The 20,425-nt window shown below is 35.7% G+C and overlaps 1 protein-coding gene across 1 annotated transcript; it reads right to left on the reverse strand.

Annotated features, from left to right (window-relative positions):
* Window positions 1–4,667: 4,667 nt before the first annotated feature.
* Window positions 4,668–20,329, reverse strand: LOC114533070 (heterogeneous nuclear ribonucleoprotein L-like). The gene is made up of 14 exons (XM_028554655.1): window positions 20,010–20,329; window positions 18,125–18,212; window positions 17,537–17,604; window positions 17,311–17,404; window positions 16,460–16,548; window positions 15,343–15,439; window positions 13,787–13,850; window positions 9,509–9,780; window positions 8,779–8,900; window positions 7,933–8,025; window positions 7,321–7,352; window positions 7,074–7,147; window positions 5,313–5,367; window positions 4,668–4,717 (listed from the first exon to the last, which is right to left on the reverse strand). Exons 1-14 carry the CDS (start codon window positions 20,195–20,197, stop codon window positions 4,668–4,670), a joined length of 1,386 nt encoding a protein of 461 aa, XP_028410456.1. The 5' UTR covers window positions 20,198–20,329.
* Window positions 20,330–20,425: the final 96 nt, after the last annotated feature.

A 20,425-nucleotide genomic window follows, 5' to 3' on the forward strand; every position in this document is an offset into this window, starting at 1 on the left:
TATGTAAAAATATTATAAAAATATTATTATGGTAAACTTCAGTTCAAAGGGCCGCTTATAAAACTTTTAGGCTCATTTGTTCAGTAAGCTATCATCCCTGATCAATGAAACAATTTGATACGAAGTCACCGAGGAATATTCTCAAAAAATAGAAAATTATTTTTAGAAAAAACGCTTTTAGGGCACAGAATACCTATCAGAAGGACAACTCCATTGTTTTTTGCGTAAGTGTGATTTTTGAGTTGTCCTTCTGATAGGTATTCTGTGATCAGGGCCCATATCTGGCATCAGCACGAAAAAATTCGTCATGTTTTTTCACTTCGCTTTTTCAGGGAGTTCTCGCGACCAAAAAGTGAAGCACGAAACATGGCGGATTTTTTCGTTCTTACCAAAGTCCTTTACACACGAAAAATTCAATCATTGCAGTTTTCTTGAAATTCGTAAACAATTCCGATGTGAATATCGAGACGTTATATCTAGTCTCCCTCCATTCGGAACAATCAGCTTCCAGTATATCCATGCTCTATCTCATAGGGTCTGAGATTCACAAATTCTATTGAATTACGAGTGATTTTTTTTAATTAATTAACAACTCTATATAGACTATAGGGTCACTAATGAACTAATCCCTTGTAAAGTAGCTATTCTCTAAGACGGTTAAAGCTTGATTACGTTTGTTCTATGGGACATAGAGTCCCTCGAACAAGATAAAAGATCGCGAGGGGCCTCCATGCAGTAGTGACCATATATTTTATTTGAGGGACTCTATATCCCATAGAACACACGTGATCTTACTCCAACCCGTACGTAATATTTAAATGTATATTCAGTATAGAGGGCTACGTACAGTTCTAGATAACATAATACTACATGCAGCTATATTTTAACAAACTATTGGTTTGTATTATATTTCGATCGATTCGCAATCGATTATATAATTATGATTAATCGATTATTATGATATATACGATTTATTTACATTAATACATAATACAACTACAAATGTTGTTTTATTCACTGTTTTGTTGGAATCTGTTCCGATGAACTGCTCCGATTTCCATCAGATCTAGATCCCCCCTAAATTGACGCCCGGCCATATTCGGTGTGTATGTTGCTAGGGGGGGGGGTTGTATTCGGTAATTTTGCAATTCTAAGTTACCTTCAGCTCTCCCCAGAAAAAGTAGCCAAAGAGTTCGAGCTGTGCACCACAACTCATGGGAGACAAAACTGACTCAGATAAATGACTCAGGTAAGTGACATACACTTTTCAAATACTAGTATATTTCGCGCCAAAACAGACATTCGACGACGAAAAATAATAAAGAAATAAACAAAACCTACGCAAATTTTCAACTCCGTCGCCGGATTAATAATAATTTCAACGAGAAAAACATTCCTTTCAGGGTCTCGAACCTCCGCCTTGCCTCGGGAGAGCATTGTCTTCACCACTTTTATTATACTGATACGAAATAATAATTTCAATTTTTTCATTTCAATTTTAGTTATTTCAGGACAGTGGGTTGGCGTTGAACAGAGTGGTCTATAAAATTATGTGGGGGGTCACAACCCCGCCGCTTGTTCGAAATGCGTTGAGCCGAAGTTTAAAAATATTGTCATACATCTTGTGTGTAGTACTTCCATTGAAAATTAAACTAATTACATCGAAACAATTATGATTTTGGCACTTCACTCGATGTAGGAATATTCTAGAGGTTTAAAGGGTCTTAATTTCGAGTGGTATTATACACACTTCAGATTCAAGCCAGGAACAGCTGATGAAAAATTAGTCAACTTTAGGTCCTCTGGCAGGAATCGAACCTACGCTTTTGCGATGCTGGCAAGAGCATTGCACCGGCATCGCAAAAGCGTAGGTTCGATTCCTGCCAGAGGACCTATAGTTGACTTAATTACATCGAAACAATTATATCATGCAGTTGTTCAATAATTTCAATAATAATTTCATTTTACATTTTCCTGAACGCCTTTCGAATGACCGGCCACTTAATTTGAGTAAATACATAAAAATTGTGCCAAATGTATGTAAGAATTTTGTGGAAACTCTGGTACACCGCAACCTCGTACCCAGAGTCTAGGTCACACCAGCTTTGTAAGTGGGGTGGACATATTCATATTTTCGTGTTTTACAATATTCATTTCTTTTCAATGTCCACCCCACTTACCGCTGCTGGCGACGCCGCTACATGGTCTAGGTACGAGGTTGGGTAGATGTTTTCCAAAAAAGTGAGGACAGGATCAACACCAAGTGTTTTTACAAGGACCGCCGAAGTGTTTCAAAGGAAAGGAGGAGGCGGCAAAAAATAAACCAGATATGTTGTGTTCAGTTGGGTCGACAGTGAAGCAGAGATCGATAGTCAAGCCTTCTGATATGACCAAGTATGATATAACATACTGACAATTTTAAAGAAACTTTGCATTGAATAAACACAACTACATATATGACTACACACAACTGGTATAATCTAAAACTACAAGATATTCTCTATTCTAGTAAATAGATGCACATTAACTGTTTTGGAATGCAAATGCGTAAAATATTAGCGTTCAATCCCACGAATTTTATGCAAACACAATATTATACAGCAACTGTTCCAGATGTACAAATCTATGGGAAAGAAATCCGTTTGCCTCTCTAGTTGATTTCATTTGCTGAGGAAAATGCCAGTTTGATGGTGAAGATAGTTCGCGCCTCTACATTAAAAAAAAGAGAAAATCCAATGACACGTGATACTGCATTTTATTTCCTCTTCACACCTTTTTCTTTTCTTGATCTTTCGTAAGAACCCCTAATCACGACTAGTCAAATCCTTACAATAGATTATTTCAATAGTTTTATTTGTTAATAATTTTAAGATAACGAATATCCTCAATCAGTATACCTTCATTCCGTACAACAGCATGATTTATCAACATCAATGAACTAAGCGCAGTGCTTACATCATCCCATTCCATTAAGCCTGTTGCACTCTTCGTGGCTAAATGGCGAAATAATGTACGAGAGAGTGTTGAATATATACTGGTATAAGGCACGGGTTTCAAACTGATTATATCACTGGATATTATAATTTGCGATGCCTAAAGGGCTTCTAAATGTTTCTAACAGTTGATATGGAGAATGTGAAATATTTCTAAAATCTTAATTTGTCTTTAATTGGTTGGTTTCACTAGGCATTTTAATGCTTCCGTTTTAATCGTGTGTGTCGTAGACATGTCAAGGTGGACAATGTGATAGCTTAATCATTCAATGTGTGTACAGTGAACAATGACCGATTTGAATACATAAATAAAGATAAATTTCATCCGAATAAATCTCATCAGTGAAAATAAGCAGACTTGATCACAACTAAATGGTGACAAGGCATAATCTATTATGTTAGTGGATTATGTCAATTCAAAACGCAACGAAAACAAATTCGAAACGCAGCGTAAATTATTTTGGGCATTTGGGTGGAACTAACGAGCTTGAAACAATGCGACACACTACGCTTTGTTGCGATTACAGGGTGTCTCAAAAAAACCGAAAACTATTGAAATCACTCATTGTTAAAATTTTAATGCCGTGTTCACGAATTTCAGCCCGTGGGGATTTAATGCAACTTATAAAATGCTAAATGCTTTGTGTTGCTAGAGAAAGGGAAATATGTCGAATGTCATGGTCCTTGAGATGCACATTTAAATATTGTTATCCATATTTTGTAAATTGTAAATATTGTTAAAAAATATCATTTTTTGCGTACACGCAAATTTTACTGCATCATATGCATGCATAAACATGCGTATGGCAAACATTTATACACCTGTGGGTCCCAACAGAGTGCTTAGGCATTCAAACTCTAACAATTGTATTGTTATAGGAGATTTCAATACAGGGTGTCCCAAAAAAACGAAAACTATTGAAATCCCCCATAACAATGCTATTGTTATAGTTTGAATGCCTAAGCACTCTGTTGGGCCCACAAGTGTATAAATCGGGGTTGCCATAAGCATTTTTATGCATGCATATGATGCAGTCAAATTCGCTTGTTCGCAAAAATGATATTTATTAACAATATTTACAATTTACAAATATGGATAACATTATTTAAATGTGCATCTCAAGGACCATGTCCTTCGACATGTCCCCTTTGTCTAGCAACACAAAGCATTTAGCATTTTATCAAGTTTAGCAAGTTGCATTAAATCCCCACGGGCTGAAATTTGTGAACACGGCATTCAAATTTTAACAATGAGTGATTTCAATAGTTTTCGTTTTTTTTGGGACACCCTGTAGTTTTCGTTTTTTTGAGACACCCTGTAGAAAACAATTACTATTATTAAGCCTGGTTTTCATTAATCGTCGTCGTAATTAATCGGCGATGTTTTACGATCGATTCTCGGTGACCAACGATAGATGATTTTTTTCGATAGATGATTTTTTTCGATTGACACAGGAAAACCTGGCCTAATTGACCATAACAAAAAAGATGGCGGATGTACATTTTACCAGAATGCATTGTGGTCGGAAATCGTTTAAAAAAGTGAAATGACGTCTTTTAAAGGACAGACATAAAAAAAGGAAGTTATTTTCTTCGCTGTGTTAAAATTTCACGTCATTAGGAGTTTTTCTTGCCATCTTTTTTCAGTAAATCATTCTTAATGCCCGCAATGCATTATGGTAAAACATACATGCCGCCATCTTTTTCGATACGGTCAATTGCGCCTGAAATTCATGTGATGGATGCGCAGTGCTGCATGCCTTGTTAATTGGGAATGGAGACGCTGTATTCAGGGTGAATTATTTGTACAGTTACTCTATTTCTGTGCTGCATCACATGTAGTTGAAACATCTCCCCATGCATGCACTCAAATCACAGATTAGAATGATTTATGACTCCTGGTCCTCATATGTCACCGACAATCAGCGATGTATTGTATGTGCCCGGTCACGATAATAACATTTATCTCACCGACCATCGGTGACATATAAGAACTAGGCTTAAAGCCTAGTCCCTAGTCCCCATATGTCATCGACAGTCAGCGATGTATTGTTTTGTGGCCGATGACGACGAAAATTTATTCAAAATAACAAGGCACTTCATTACTGCGTCGCACACTGCGCGAACGCAGTCTAAAATTGCCGTCGGTGTTTTGTTTTTTTTTCTTTTTTTTTTCGTGTTTTTTTACGTTCGCCGGGATTCGAACTCGGGTCGTGCGAACCAAAAGCAGGAAACTGCATGCACGATCACGCCATATAAAATAACACGTACACGAGTCGCTGTGCATGGCCGATAGCGCAGGGAATCCGTTTGACTTACCATTAGGGAAAATCTTGATTTTTGACGGCGCCGTCACATCATTGTCTGTGAAAATCTGCAACGGAGAAAGAAGCTGTAAATTGCCCTTTAATAATAATACATAATACTAATTTACTGTTGCGAGTATTTTATTCAGAAATCCAAAAGATGATATACAAGTCCGAAAAGCAGAAGTAATGAACATCACCAATATACAAGAAACGCTAAGGTGGCTCTCCGTATATACATGAACAGTTTCTTGAAATAATTAAATGCACATTTCAAACCGGGAAATCAGGCGTTAAAATGCTTTGCAAGCCTCGTACCCAGGCGCTTTAATAGTAATATATATAACATTGCATCAAGGTATTGTATAGAGTTCAGCTGAAAAAAGCAAGCGCGCAAGGGTGTTTGGGGTGGTTTGTTTTAGCGAGGAAGCGCCTGGTAGAAAATGACCGATTTCTGGCAAATCGTGACCGATTTCTGGAAACGCTTGTATTTTGCAGTTTTTATTTTCATTATTTATATTTTTTTTACTGGATCGACTGTCGACAGGCTAGCCAAGTATTATGAACGTTTCCTTTGGCGAAGAATCATCTGAAGGTACTTTTATTTCAATATATTTTCCGTCGGAGTGACTATATCGTAGAGTACTCGAATAATCGCCTGCCGTATTTACATATTCACTATTGGGAAAAGCAAGCGCATTTCAACATATTAAGAGGTTTCTGTCCATGACATAAAAGATAAACTTATATTCATTTGTTTACAGGTTTAATAATTCGATGATGTATTCAACGCGATATGGCAACAACTTGAGTTTAAAAGTAAATTGATTCCATACGTGATACTTATCGGATATAATTTGTAACATGAAATGTTCAATATTAATCAACCTATAACATTTTTAAAAACCGGTGTATCTGTAAAAACCTGGATCTAATTCAAGTAATTATAGTATATAATTATATTGTATTGTATTATATTGTTTATTCATTTGATTGTTTCCATGTTGAATTCATTTTCTGCCAGACGCTAAATTTGGCAAAACCACCCCAAGCACCCCCGCGCGCTCGCGTTTTTTTAGCCGACCTCTATTTAATAACTAAATGCAACATTATTTTTTACTATTAAAGCGCCTGGGTACGAGGCTGATGTTTTGCCAGAAGTTCAAAATTGCATATATCTAACAGGCAACATATTTAAACTGCTAAAACCTTTTTAGAACTGGGTCTGGCTAATGTTCTATGGTAACAGAGGCGTTTCAAAATGGCCGCCAAACAAGGTTTAATCGCGTTTATATCGCAAACATTTTTAAAACGTCTCTTTTGCCATGGTAACGCATGCCTGTCACAAGTTCCTATAAAAGTCATTTTATTTTTTAGTCTTCTAGCCAAACATTTAGTTAATATCCCTGTTTAGAATGATTGTGCATTTAACTATTTCAAGAAGCTGTAGGGAGCCACCTTAAACTTATAATAATAGAAAAACAACAAATCTACTTAATTAAAACAACAAATCTACTTAATTTGTTGTTTCGAAATTGATAAAAAAAAAGCATCAATGAGCCTATTCATCATGAAAATTCACAATTTTTATATTGCTATAGTTTGCATTTATCTTATAAAGTGTGTACGCCAACGTTCTCCATTGTGTTTTTAAAACATTATCTGATTGACCTAATATCATTTCCTATAGCCACAGACCAAAAGTAATCAAAATAATTTATATATTGCGATGGCAGTGTTTACGCAAACAATTCGTACCTATGTAAATCCATACCTCGAGAAGGGATCCCTCGGTGCTATCAGGGGGAGCGTTGTAGAAATGAAGAACTCTTGTTGGGGTAAAAACTCCTGTCGCTAATTAAGGAAACATCGTTGCAACAAACATAAATCCGCCTTTGACCCGGTGCATGGCTGACGACAAAAAACGTAATCCAGAGTGCCCAAAGCCTGCCGCGGACGCAGAACTCACATAAATCATAAATGCACAAAGTTATTTGCATTAAAAAAAAACAAAAGGATACTGTTCTTACTGATTGCTTCGGCTGTTGTGAATCTATGTAGAAAAAACACAATGGGCAAGTATGTCGGAAGAAATTATAATCATGGCCAACCACGCATCTTTCAATCTCTAGTGTAGTGGAGCCTTTACTTTCATTTTGAATTTATTCATAATTTAATAGTATTTCTTTATTTGCCGAAGGCGATTGACGAAATTGCTGGATTATAACCGAGAGTAAGTCGAAATGCATAAATATTTCAGTAAATGATTAATTGAGAAAACTAATCTGTTGTAGAAAATACATTTTTTCCAAACAAAAAGATGTTGTATGGAAGTTTAAGACGCTGCTTGGTGTGAAATAAAGTTTGGCAGAATTCTGTAAGGTAGTTTTTAACTCGAATTATTTTTAGCCAAATTTTCATGCCTCTAGGGAAATTATGGCGACGTACACTTTACCAGAATGAAAGCAATCGGAAATTGACGTCATTTGAAGATCATGAAAACAAAAGGTTTTTTCCTTGTTGCACCTGTTCAAGCAAATTCATGATCATTTGGCGTTTTTCTGTGCATGCATTCCGGAGAATGCACATCCGCCATTACAAGTGCCTATATGTATGACGACCAGTAATGATACCTGTGTAGTTTTGAGTCGTAGAAATCTTTAAAACTGGTCTCCACACTTGGGTTATAATTTGCTGGACAAGTCAAGCTTGTTTGTTTTGAAAAACTTGAAAAAAACGGAAGGGTTTAAAATTAGCTTTGTATCACGGTATTATCCTAATTGAAATAAAAATACAACCACTAGTGTTTGTAACTGCAAGTGCATCTTATTTAAATCTTATTTATTACAAATTTATTTCACAAGTTGTTTGCGCGCTGTTGATTGTATATTCAATACAACACGGCCGCTCGTGTTGTAAACATTACATATTGAATGCTAAATTAGTTTTCCATCGAGTGTAATCACAGTTAGAGTGTAACGCCCATCGAGTGTAATCACAGTTATTAGAATATACATGGTTTGGAGACTCGATGGAAGTACAATACAACTTTGCCCAACTAACCAAAAGCAATGGCTTGGCTTAGCTCCTCAAACACCACCAAAATTTTTTCAACTCCCCAACCTTCAAATTCGACATTTTGTGATGAAAATACAAATTTTTGTCGATTAGAGTTGGGATCTAATTTTGCTTGTAAAATCTGACTAGGTTTTATTTAAAAACACATTTTGAAGGAATCGAGAAGCAAAGCACAATTTGAATAGGAATTACACTTACACACAGAATATAAATAGGCGGTTGCGCACTTGCAGTATATCTATCTAAATATCGATCAGTATCGGTTTTTCTTAAACATCGGCTTATCGATATTTCGATATTATTTTAGCAAAAAAATATCAAAAGAAATAGTTTGGAATAGTTAGGTATTATACAAAATTACTCCATGTGCATGACTAATATGCAACACACTGATGATTTACCTGAATTTCAGTTCGCTATCAAGCACTTTACAACCAGTTAAATTTTCGATGATGTTGTTACACGATGAATGGTCACCCATTTCCACCATAGCACAACCTGGTTTACTTGACATCAACTTTACCTATACGAAGGTAAAACAAAGAACCAATGCACCTTATTGGGTGGTCCATTTTCCTCAGATTTTGGATTAGCCACAGGATTTCACTAATGTGACTTTTCTATCTAAAAAAGTTATTCTTTCCTGGCTTCTTTTCACAATAACTGGGGCCGGTTGTTCAAAGCCAGGTTAGCGCTAACCCTGGGTTAAATTTTACTTCGCTGTTTTGGTTTATATGCTTCTACACCGCTGTTTGTTTTAAGACTTTACAAAATAAGACTTCTATTAGTCCTTAAAATATTTGTGAAAAAACATGTTCAACTTCATAAACGAGTAATTAAAAAAGATAGACGTGCAAACTGGAATTAACCCTGGGTTAAGCTAACCGGCTTTTGAACAACCGGCCCTGAAATATTTATCAAGTTGCACCGTTCCAACTAGACTTTGATACCCTGCCTATTCTACGATGAACACATGCATGTAAAGTTTTGTTAATTAACTGACCAAAAATTAGGTAATTATTCCAACTCCGCAATATTAATACGTTATATATATTACAACATTATCAAACTTATTAATGCGATCGCTTATTTCAATATCAGCGATTAACAGAGAGCATACTCCATTCCTACCTTCATTACATTACCAAAAGGACACAACAAATTGAAGATTCCTTCACACGATAACTTGTCAGGATCGAAGCCATACGCCATAAGGACGGTAGGCCCGGGCCCTGAACCCATCGGACCGCGTGGTCCATGCATGAAATCTGATCTTTGGCCAAAACCTGGACGAGGACTTGAGATCATTCCAGGACCTCGAGGACCAGGATTCATACCTGGTGGGTTGTAAGAGGGACGGCTAAGAAGGCCGCGTCCACGGCCTGTTGGGCCTCGCATTTGGTCTAAAAAATTAATTAAAATAATTAAAATAAAATCATTCGACAACCTCTAAGCTAAACTTTCAAAAGGGTTTTGCATCTCCTGCATAAGTGTCTCGTGGCAGTTTGTTTCTGGCCATATCGAAACGAAAGGTTATAGTTGTGTGAAAAATGTGGCATGACTCTTGCTGCTGCTGTCCTCAAAATATGAGGAATATATCCCCTTGTAACGCATTTCCGCCACTGATATGCTTTGATATCTTTGCATAGAAGTTTCTTGTGTTGTGCGAAATTGAACGTGCAATGTCTGTAATATATGTGATGCTCCTTTGGATTTTCCAGAGAGGGACCGGGTGTAAGCCCGCCTTTAATTTAAACATTAACATCATGAACGTATAGCCGAATTGGCCATCAGTTTGCAAGAGCCACATTGGCCACTCTGCAACGTGATAGCTGTTTGATACCTTATATGGAACTGCAATATCAGCTAGACATCGGAGTTCCAAGCACAATATCAACGTTTGTATGATTATTCCAAAGTCCTGGCAGCATAATTAACTTCCCGAAGCTTATTTCATGAAAAATATTTGACTAGCGACGTCGAACTGACCGTGTTGTAGATTATAAACTCCCTATTGACATCCAGTTGGTCAGATCAATCATGGTCAGATCTACAGGGTGTCCCAAAAAAAAAGCAACACTTAAATATGCAGAACATTAATACAGCTCTAAAGCGCAATACAGGGTGTCCCAAAAAAAACGAAAACTATTGAAATCACCCATAACAATGCCATTGTTAGAGTTTGAATGCCCAAGCACTCTGTTGGGCCCACAAGTGTATAAATCGGGGTTGCCATAAGCATTTTTATGCATGCGTATGATGCAATCAAATTTGCTTGTTCGCAAAAATTATATTTATTAACAATATTTACAATTTACAAATATGGATAACATTATTTAAATGTGCATCTCAAGGACCATGACCTTCGATATGTCCCCTTTCTCTAGCAACACAAAGCATTTAGCATTTTATAAGTTGCATTAAATCCCCACGGGCTGAAATTCGTGAACACGGCATTCAAATTTTAACAATGAGTGATTTCAATAGTTTTCGTTTTTTTTGGGACACCCTGTAGATAAGCACCTCTGGGAATTGAAAATGGCTCTTAATCCTTCATTTACAATGCTAAAAGGCATTTTAGCTGAACTATGGTGCAAACCCGAACAATATTAATATTCTTGCATATTTAAGTGGTTGCGTTTTTTTTGGGACACCCTGTACAGGGTGTATAAAAAAAACTGCAAATACCATAATTTGTATGCACGAGATTATACATTAGAATTTCAATGACTGTGCAACTAATTACGCTTCTGGGATTTGAAAATACGTTTCCCAGGGTTATCAAAACCAGCACACACAAAGTGAAATAAGGCCGTTTTCCACTTCAACCGTATCGTAACGTAACGTAGCGTATTTCTTTGTTTCCGAAGTATTCGACCAGAACTAATGACTTTAAAACAATGAGATACGCTACGTTTGGCTACGATACGGTTGAAGTGGAAAACGGCCTTTAAACTTATGAGTTCGATTACGAATGGCTCAGTTAAGAACAGAACTAAGATCCCAGAAGCGTAATTAGTTGCACAGTCATTGAAATTCTAAAGTGCATACAAATTATGGTATTTGCAGTTTTTTTGATACACCCTGTATAGGCCTAGGCATACGTCACATATTGGTCGCGTCGAATGCAATTTAAACAATAGATAATGAGTTACAATATTTATGCTCAATCTCATTTTCTCTTCTTTGAATTGCATTAGACGCGATCAAAATGCGACGTATGAACTACGTCTTAGCTTCAGGTAGGCTGTGGCTGTTTACCTTAAGATAACCCTTCCAACAAATCTAGTTAACTGATCTGACATTGTATAGTGGCTGTATACACGTGTATTTGACGTGCTAGGGATTATTTTGGGTCTATACAACGCAAGCGCTACTTTAATTCTTTTATTACTCCGGCGTCAGCGACGGAGTTGAAAATTCGTCTTGTTAGTTTGTAGTTTGGTTATGTTTATAGGGTAATGCATAGTGTGATGAGCATTGCTATGCGACCTGTGATGGTATTTTATGGTTTCCATGAGATCATCGTGCATAATACAGACAAGTAGCTATAAACCGTCAAGTGCGGACTGTGGACCAGTCCAGTGGATATAACGAATGTTTGCGGTAATAATGAGAGCTACAAAAATTTTTGGGTCGTGATCACAAAATGATTCATATAAGAGTGATTGGAATCATACCACGTCCTTTACATTCGGACACGTGTTGCACTGTATAAGCACTTTTTGACATCTGTGCTCTCTTACGTTTCAAACAGAATTATCGCCACAGCGATACGTAATTTTATGCCAATGACGTTTCAAGTTTAATAAGATGTTGCATTTGTACTTTGTTGCATGGAATAGTGTTGCTTTCTAGGTTGTGAACAGAACTACTGCCATTTTGGTTGATCAGAATATTACGTGTGCATTGAGGTGCTGCATTTTACACCGGTGCGTTCCTTTATGTATAGCTTGTGACTTGGATTATTGCCAATGATGTTCTCCAGAATGGTAGGTACTTTTTGAACATGTGTAATATGCTGTTGCACTGTATTTTAATGCATCGGTGTTCTTCTAAAGGTTATCAATGGAATTGTGTTACCAATTACCAATAACATTGATCAGAATGACACGTTTGTAACTTGTGTGATAAGCATATAGTTTGTTGCATCGGTGTTCCTCTATAGCTTGTAAGGGGAATTATTGCCAACTGTAATGATCAGAATGCTTTCTTCTTTTCTTTTATTAACATATATAATAGATGGCTGTTACGCGGTATTTTGTTGCATCTTTTCCTGTCAAAACTTGGGAATAGAGCTATTTTCAACGTTGATATAAGAAAAAAAGTTTGCGAAATGTAAGCAAAGATGTATACATATCAAAGTGACATGCTTTGTATGCACCGATGCGTGCTCAATCCACCGGTAAAATTCACTGTGAGAATTTTGATAGATAATGATTTGCACGTGTCAGGATCTAAAACGTAGGTGGCTTGTGCGGAGAAATTGAATAATGCAATCTTCATGCGCAGAATCTCCAAATGTGTATGTCGACGGAAACGACGTGGAACAGGCATGTTGTGCTTATTCTTTTTTGTGTTTGAGCTTGTGAAGTGTTCTGGCATTGTAGTCTGCAATAATAATCCTTGATTGAACCATGATCCTTGAAATGCACTGCTGTTCTGTGTGTATGAGGATTAGCCATGTTCAATGTCTTGTTCTTGCAGCTACGAACAGTTTACAAACTTACAGATACCTTGGAGAACGAAAACGTTCCATTTCCATAGTTTGCCAATGGACAGAAACTCCACACAACACCTCAGTACAATGCTAAAAGTTGGCAAACGTTCGCACTAGACTAAAACGTATCGGTGAGCCCATACTTCACAAGAAACCTACAATCAAGCCCCATCTAAAGATTAAAAATTGTTAGCATAAAAATGATTTTCTAAAGCGAAAGGTTCATAAAAACGAATGGGTATAAAAAACGTGCAGAATTGTATATAGTGCATGCATATAAAACGTATGAAATATTTGCCAACGATAGGACTACGCGCGCCAATTATTTAGGGTCGTCTTTGTGTTCCCTTTCTTTAGTAATTAAAGGGACTGCATGAGTATAATAATTCATAAAATAAATAATAAATATATAAATCTATATATGAAATCCAAATTGAACATATAGAAAGTTGGAAACGAAGTCCAGCCGGAAACGTCGATATATAGAATGTGATTGGCAACTTTATATGGAACTTGAAAACCGTTGAGATGCGTTGAGACGTGCATGCAAGGCCCGAACTCCGAGTGGCGTCAGCAAATCGACAACAAAACAAGTTTTAGTTGACATCATATATATGCGAACGTGATATAAAAAAGGTTGATTAGTTATTCAATTAATTTGATACGCTGATATAGATATTTTAACATACCCATTGCTGGCCGTGTGTAATCCCATGTTTCATGATCATTCTTGAAAACATTCAATTTAGGTACCTAAAGAAACAAATTAATAGTAACCATGCATTCAAACAAAAGGAAATTAAGACGAAATAACAACAAACATCTTGACGGCACCGCGTGTAAATAAAGTGCGGTGAACTCTTGCATAAGCTCTGTGCAAACTAGTAAGCATCAAAACATGCAATGGTTGGCAACATTCCTTCCTAAGTGACAACGTTTCGTCATATTCTTGTCCAAAAATTATGAACTGAATGTTTGTTAGTGTTTCAAACCTTTGCGATATACAGTGGCGGATCCAGAGTAAGCCAGAGGAAATTACTATACAGCTCTAACTTGGAATCATATATTGGTAGATTTTTATGTAAAACAATTCTTTAGAAATAAAAAAACATTATCGTATTTTTACTAAGGTGTTTTGAATATGAAATTTAGGGTGAGTAATATTTTTTACCTCTGCGGAATCAAGCAATCGCGCGACAAATAGAGTAACGTATGAAAGGATTATTAATTATAGTTTAATAGTATAGAGAACTGATTTTGTAACTGGTAGGTGAAATTACATGTCAGTCTATTTTTATTCATATAAGTCTATTTTTACAATTTAAAAATACTAATTTATCATTATAAAAAAATTATCAAAAGTATAAAAAGTACAGGGATTATCAAAGTCCAAAACGATTATTTACAGTTCTCTTTAGAAATCATTTGAGGAGAAAATAATTTACTGAAACGTTCAGTTCTACATAGAAAATTTTAATACTTACATCTTGGTGGCATATCATAGTCTGTTAGAGCTTTATAGTGCAAAAGTTCGCTCAATTTATCATTGTTCTCATTCTTTTGGAAGAATTGTTCACATAATATTTCTCTCCTTACTTTTAGTAAAGGAATACCAGTAAAATTACGGGCTTCTCTATAACTCATTGATGGCAACATGATTCGCAAAGCGCGCCGCTGAGTTTTTTCAACGTCTTCATTCAAATACTCCTGGATATTAAAGTGCCAAAACTTGACAAGCGTATTCAAGGACAGGGTCTTATAATAGTAGTGTACACTGTGATTAACGCGTTCGTATCTGCGTTTGATCGTTTCAGCACTCTCAACATATAGAACCTTTTTCCTTCTTTTTTAACAATATTGTTTACAAGTTCGTTCCAATTCATATTTCCTATATGCTGAACCAGGATCTGGGCTGATGATTCACGTTCAACAGCAACGCCATTTATAATTAAGGGTGGAAATCCTGTTTATCTTTCGCAAAGTCTATAATAATTGTATTATGTCTATAATTGATCTAAAATTATCAATTTTGGGTTGCCATGGTTCAGGCAAAGAAAAACATTTTTGTTGCTTCAAAATTGCAGAAAATAATAGTAAAAACCTTTTTGAATGGGTTACCGTGTAGTCCGGCCTAGAGTTTCATTCGTTCCTCGAAACTTATAACTCGACCTTTCCGGCGCTCGTAAAAATACGTACAAAACTCGTACCACACCATGCAGGTCAGGCCAGATTACACATTACTTACATTTGAATATTCAATTTTCAGAGTGTTAAATCCCTCATAAAGATCCCAACCATCCAGAGCATCTTTTGCTTGTTGTGCAGATGTTGGGTTATCAAATCTTAGTATAGATACTTAAGGATCAATAAAACTAATTTTACATGCTTTTTTCCCACTTCTATTTCTTGTTGCCAAAAGTATTTTTTGGTGGACCAAACTTTCTCCCGCTACGTTCACTATAAATCGTGTTAAAGCCTGGTTTTCATATAATTTTATTGTGATTCATAAGCGACGGGGCTATTCGGTGGTCATCGATGCAGAAAATGCTTTGCCTATCGAAAAAATTATCTATTTTACTAGTTATCATGCATGAACAAGCAATCGTAGAACATCGCTGATGAATTACGACATGAAAACCAGGCATAAACGTGTTAAGGTGTACCTTTATTCCTTTAAACGAAGAGCTACTCTTATTTATAGACTTGGCAAACTATCATTTTATGTACATCTATAAACAATGTAATCCAACTTCAATAGACCGTCCTTCCTAATATATACGTAGCATTCCACGATTTCATTGTTGCAAGCAACACGCGAGTACTCATTTGAATTTATTTGGCTGTCAAATCATTCTTAATTTAGCAAGAACCATCCAATACATATAAAATGAAAATTGGTTGCCAGCATTATATTAGGCTTCTTTAAGTAAATATAAAACGAAGCAAAATGTATTTGGCTCCGTGTGTGTGAACCACTAAGTCTAAGAAGCCCCGTCAATCGTGATGTCACGAGATCCTCAAAAATGATATCCTACAAACAGTAAACATTTGCTCTTTCTTGCTGTGTTAGAAGCAAACACAGCACGCTATGTTTGAAATTTACATCGACAATACCGTATGTTTTCAGTAAATACCAATAGTTCCGAAGCAGTAGCGTAGCCAGCCTGTCGATTTGTCCCGCTATGTTAATATTTTAGTGTTCACTGACTGTGAAAACAATAAATTTCTAAAGACATGAGTAATTATGATAACTGGAAATTTACATAGCGGGACAAAATCGTCAGGCTGGCTACGCCACTGTTCCGAAGTTATTTTTGAGATTTTTAAAATACACTGATCACCCTAAGCACTTCAAAGGATACTCAACCATAGCCTGTAACTGACCATATTTTTGAAATATTACAATCCTTTGAATGAAACCGTATCCCTGAAACACTTCATGTAAGTTGCTCTAAAGAAAAAAGTGTTATTCAGCTTGTTATTAAATCTTGCTGTTATGGATGCAAGGTCGTTTTGCAAACCACTAAAGGGAGGAAAACAAAGGCATTGACGCTAGTGCCTTCAGCCTTTGGCTAGACCCACAAATTCCAAATGACTTACATTTTGTGCATTATTCTTGCAATGATCTCCAGGGGCAAACTAGCGAGATAGTTCGGGTGGGGGGTGGGGTGGGGGGTTGAATATTCATATATTCCGTTCTGCCCAACGAATTTCTTTTGCCAGAAAACAAGTATGCATACAAAAGATATCCGTAGGGGGAAAATAGAATATATGAATATTCCACTCCCCCCCAATTATCGCGCTAGTTTCGACCCTGATAACCAGCTGGGCTAGCTAGCTTATTAACGATCCATTTTCCCTGATCAGGTGAGTGATCTATTGTCTTATATTTTGCATGCTATATCAATACAAGATGCAAGCACAAACATGAAAAATATTTAAATATCTTAAAGAAATGTATTTGCAATTGATCTTACTGCGGCAATAGTTAAAACATGGTGCCTACTACATTTTCTCTGATGCAGGGATGGATAGTAGTAAATAGGTCAAAAGGAAATAAGGTTTCGCCTGAAAACCAGGAAATCTACACAACAGATTTCATGAGCAAAATGGGAAAAAAGCAGGGTACTGGTTGGGACAGCTGAATCAAGCTTTAAGAAAAATGGTTGAATTTCACATTTCTAGATTCAAAAGTGACTGAAATCATACTAACAGTTGTGACTCCATATTGAGCATTGAGAATAGTCAGAAGTAGAATATTGCCAGCAGAATTTAACATTTCATCATAATTTGGTTCATTCCCATGCCTAAATTATAAATATAGGTATTCAAGAAAAAACAGTAGACATCAAAACAAAGTTCATTATTATGCACTTAAGGAGAAAAAGGGGTTCTTCCAATATAACTATCAGCCAAGAAGCAGGACAACAACTTCATACCTGGTAATTTCCTGGCTCTTTGAGAAATTGAAAAAAGCAAACCTTCCACAAATACTCACTTTTTCTGTCTGTGCAAAACAATTTAAAAATTTTAAAAAAAGGAGCTTAGAAAATTAATAACGCTATAGGAACAAATAACAGAGTGTATAAAAAAAAAAATGTGTAACCATGATTTCATCAATAAGGTTATTGAGACATGAGCTTTCAGTTTCCAGTAATCAGTCCTTAACTGGTAAGGAAAAATTAAATATAAATTTGATCTACAGACTTTGGTTAACAATTATAATAACAAAATTAAAATTAGAAAGACTGACATGAAATAGTTCGACCTGCATGATATCTGCCCAAAATGGGTGTGTGTATAATATACAGGTTTCCCTATCTAATGTCTTTTTAAATATAAAACTTTACGATAAAAACAAAGCTTAAGGGACATGATTTACAGTGGGGATCTTACTTCCATGTTAAAGCCAACTTTACCATTTATTTTCAAAAATATGGATTAAAAGTATAAAGAGTTTAAGAAAAAAGGCTTCTAGAAAAGAGCCATCTTTCATTAATGAAGCAACAAAAGCATTATTAAAATACCTGTGAATGTTCTACCAGATTTTTAGCACTTTCAATGTCATCAAATTCAACCAGTGCTTGCCTCTTTTTTTGAATCAGCTTTATACAACTAAAGTGATTTATATATATAGCAACAATTAAATGGAAGCAGAGTCCAACATTTTAGTAAACACAAAATGTTAGGAAGCAAAATATTATAAAATGTGGCAATTATAGCCTATTAATGAAGATAGCAAATTTTGTACACTTTTATATTACACAATGGAGTCTGATACCTTTTATTTAAAATAAGGCTGTCAATTTTCCATGTTTAAGATATTAATATACATTTTATTATTCACTGTTATTTTCTTTTATCAATCTGTATTGGTTGAAATCCCTGGTGCAGGCCAAATAAATCTTGTATCTGCAGCAACTTTTTGAACACACATAACCTCATCGCTCACTACAGGATGCTTTATGTGGCACCTCAAATACTGCTAGCTAGAGGATATAGCTAGAAATTTGAACACTACATATAGCTGTGCAGCTAACCCATTTTGTATCTTTATTGAATGATAGTGAATTATTGCAAACTAATATATTGCATAAATCACAATAAATATAGCCGGTGTGATGATGAAATGTTTACAAATGAGTTGGCTAATAATGTGCACAATCGTGTTAAAAAAAAGTTCTTTTAACTTGTTTTGTAAATTTCGGGACATTTAGATGGGCTACAGATTTAGGTTTGACATAACAGAGTAAGAACATGCAGTATGGAGAATTAATAGTATACCTACATTTTTTTTTTAAATTTTGTATCATATTTATAAAGTTCATAACATTTTTCAGAAATTTCTTAGACATATGGTCTCAAATCCACAATTTGTAATTCTTTTAAACATAGCAAGTTTGTTAACAATCCTTGTTAATTTTGTATCATATTTATAAAGTTCATTACATTTTTCAGAAATTTCTTAGAAATATGGTCTCAAATCCACAATTTGTAATTCTTTCAAATACAGCAAGTTTGTTAACAATCCTTGTTACAAAGATGCAATTAACAGGGGTTTCATTAGAAGCCAGCAACCGGCGATTTTCGCCGGCTACTTTCAATATCACCGCAGGCTACCTTGTATCGTGTATTAAAATTTTCAGTTTTAATAGAAAGTTTTAAATTGGTGTATTTAGATAGCAATTACCATATCAAATACGTGGTCAATTCAAAGTTGTGAAGATTATTTAGTGTTTTAAAATTGCCTTGTTATTCACGTAGGATGACAATTTTTTCACTTGTCCGCCATCTTGAAATAGTGAAAGTAAATATTAATTACAATGTTTATCTGAAAATTGCGGACAATGACCTCCTCTCCCCCCCCCCTAACAAATGGCGCTGCTAGCCCTGCCGCCTACTTTCCTAAATGCGCCTGCTACTTTCAAAAATAATGAAACCCCTGCAATTAAATATTTGAAGCAAGCGAAATTTATATCAGGGATAAAAATATTGATCAAGATTATAATCAACAATCTAGTGACAATTACCCTACTTTCAGGATCGGGCCATCTTCCTTTATTGATCAAAATTGATTGATATAGTGGTCTATTGTTCAAAACTCAGGAAAAGCTTGGCCTAACCTTTTTAACAGTATATTTCTCAAGTTCAACAAGTTCTTGAAAATATTTCCTGATTCAATAGAGATTTTGTTATCAAAAGTCTGAATAGACATCCACAAATACATAAACAAAAACAGCAGGTCGAAATTTAACCCTGGATAGAATAATCTTCTCAAATAGACAAACACATGTTTTATAAATATAGCGCTAATCAATCTTTGAACAATTGAACCGGTCTCTCTTGGTCACCAACATACATGTAAATCGTACATAAACATGGTAGTAAGGTAATTAGCAAGGGGTTACTCACGTTATTCTACCAAATTCTTTAAGAGATTGAACGATATCCATATCTCTTGCACCCTCGGCTACTCCGCGAACATGGACAACTTTCGATGGCGGCGAATAATGTGGATTCTCTGGATTTGTTACTGGCATTGAAGAACCATCCTCAAGTTTTATACGTTTTGACGATTGGCCATCCGTTTCGTTCGACATTCCGAAATTTTATTTTCTGCTTTGCCCAAAATTTTAAGTATCCTTCAATAGAACAAATCAGTGGAAAAATGCACCGAAGATTTGTAGTATGGAGTGGTTTGGAACACTGTTTTTGGAACAGCTGGAAGTCTGGAACAACACCCAATCCGAACGTTGTATACAGTAAATTACTATATATTATAAATACATTATATCCAGTAAGTTACTGGGAATTGTTAAGCTATTGTA

The sequence above is a fragment of the Dendronephthya gigantea genome, unplaced genomic scaffold (genome assembly GCF_004324835.1).
Source record: "Dendronephthya gigantea isolate DGI-Jeju-01 unplaced genomic scaffold, DenGig_1.0 000085F, whole genome shotgun sequence".
NCBI lineage: Eukaryota > Metazoa > Cnidaria > Anthozoa > Malacalcyonacea > Nephtheidae > Dendronephthya > Dendronephthya gigantea.

Bases quoted from the DNA above. Each gene is read 5' to 3' on its own strand.
- LOC114533070 (XM_028554655.1), bottom strand. From the start codon at position 20,197: ATGTCGAACGAAACGGATGGCCAATCGTCAAAACGTATAAAACTTGAG. The intron at 8,901-9,508 runs GTAGGAATGGAG...ACCTTCGTATAG, and splicing joins CTTTTGGTAATGTAATGAAG to GTAAAGTTGATGTCAAGTAA. The intron at 7,353-7,932 runs GTATCATTACTG...TTTTCTACATAG, and splicing joins TACGACTCAAAACTACACAG to ATTCACAACAGCCGAAGCAA.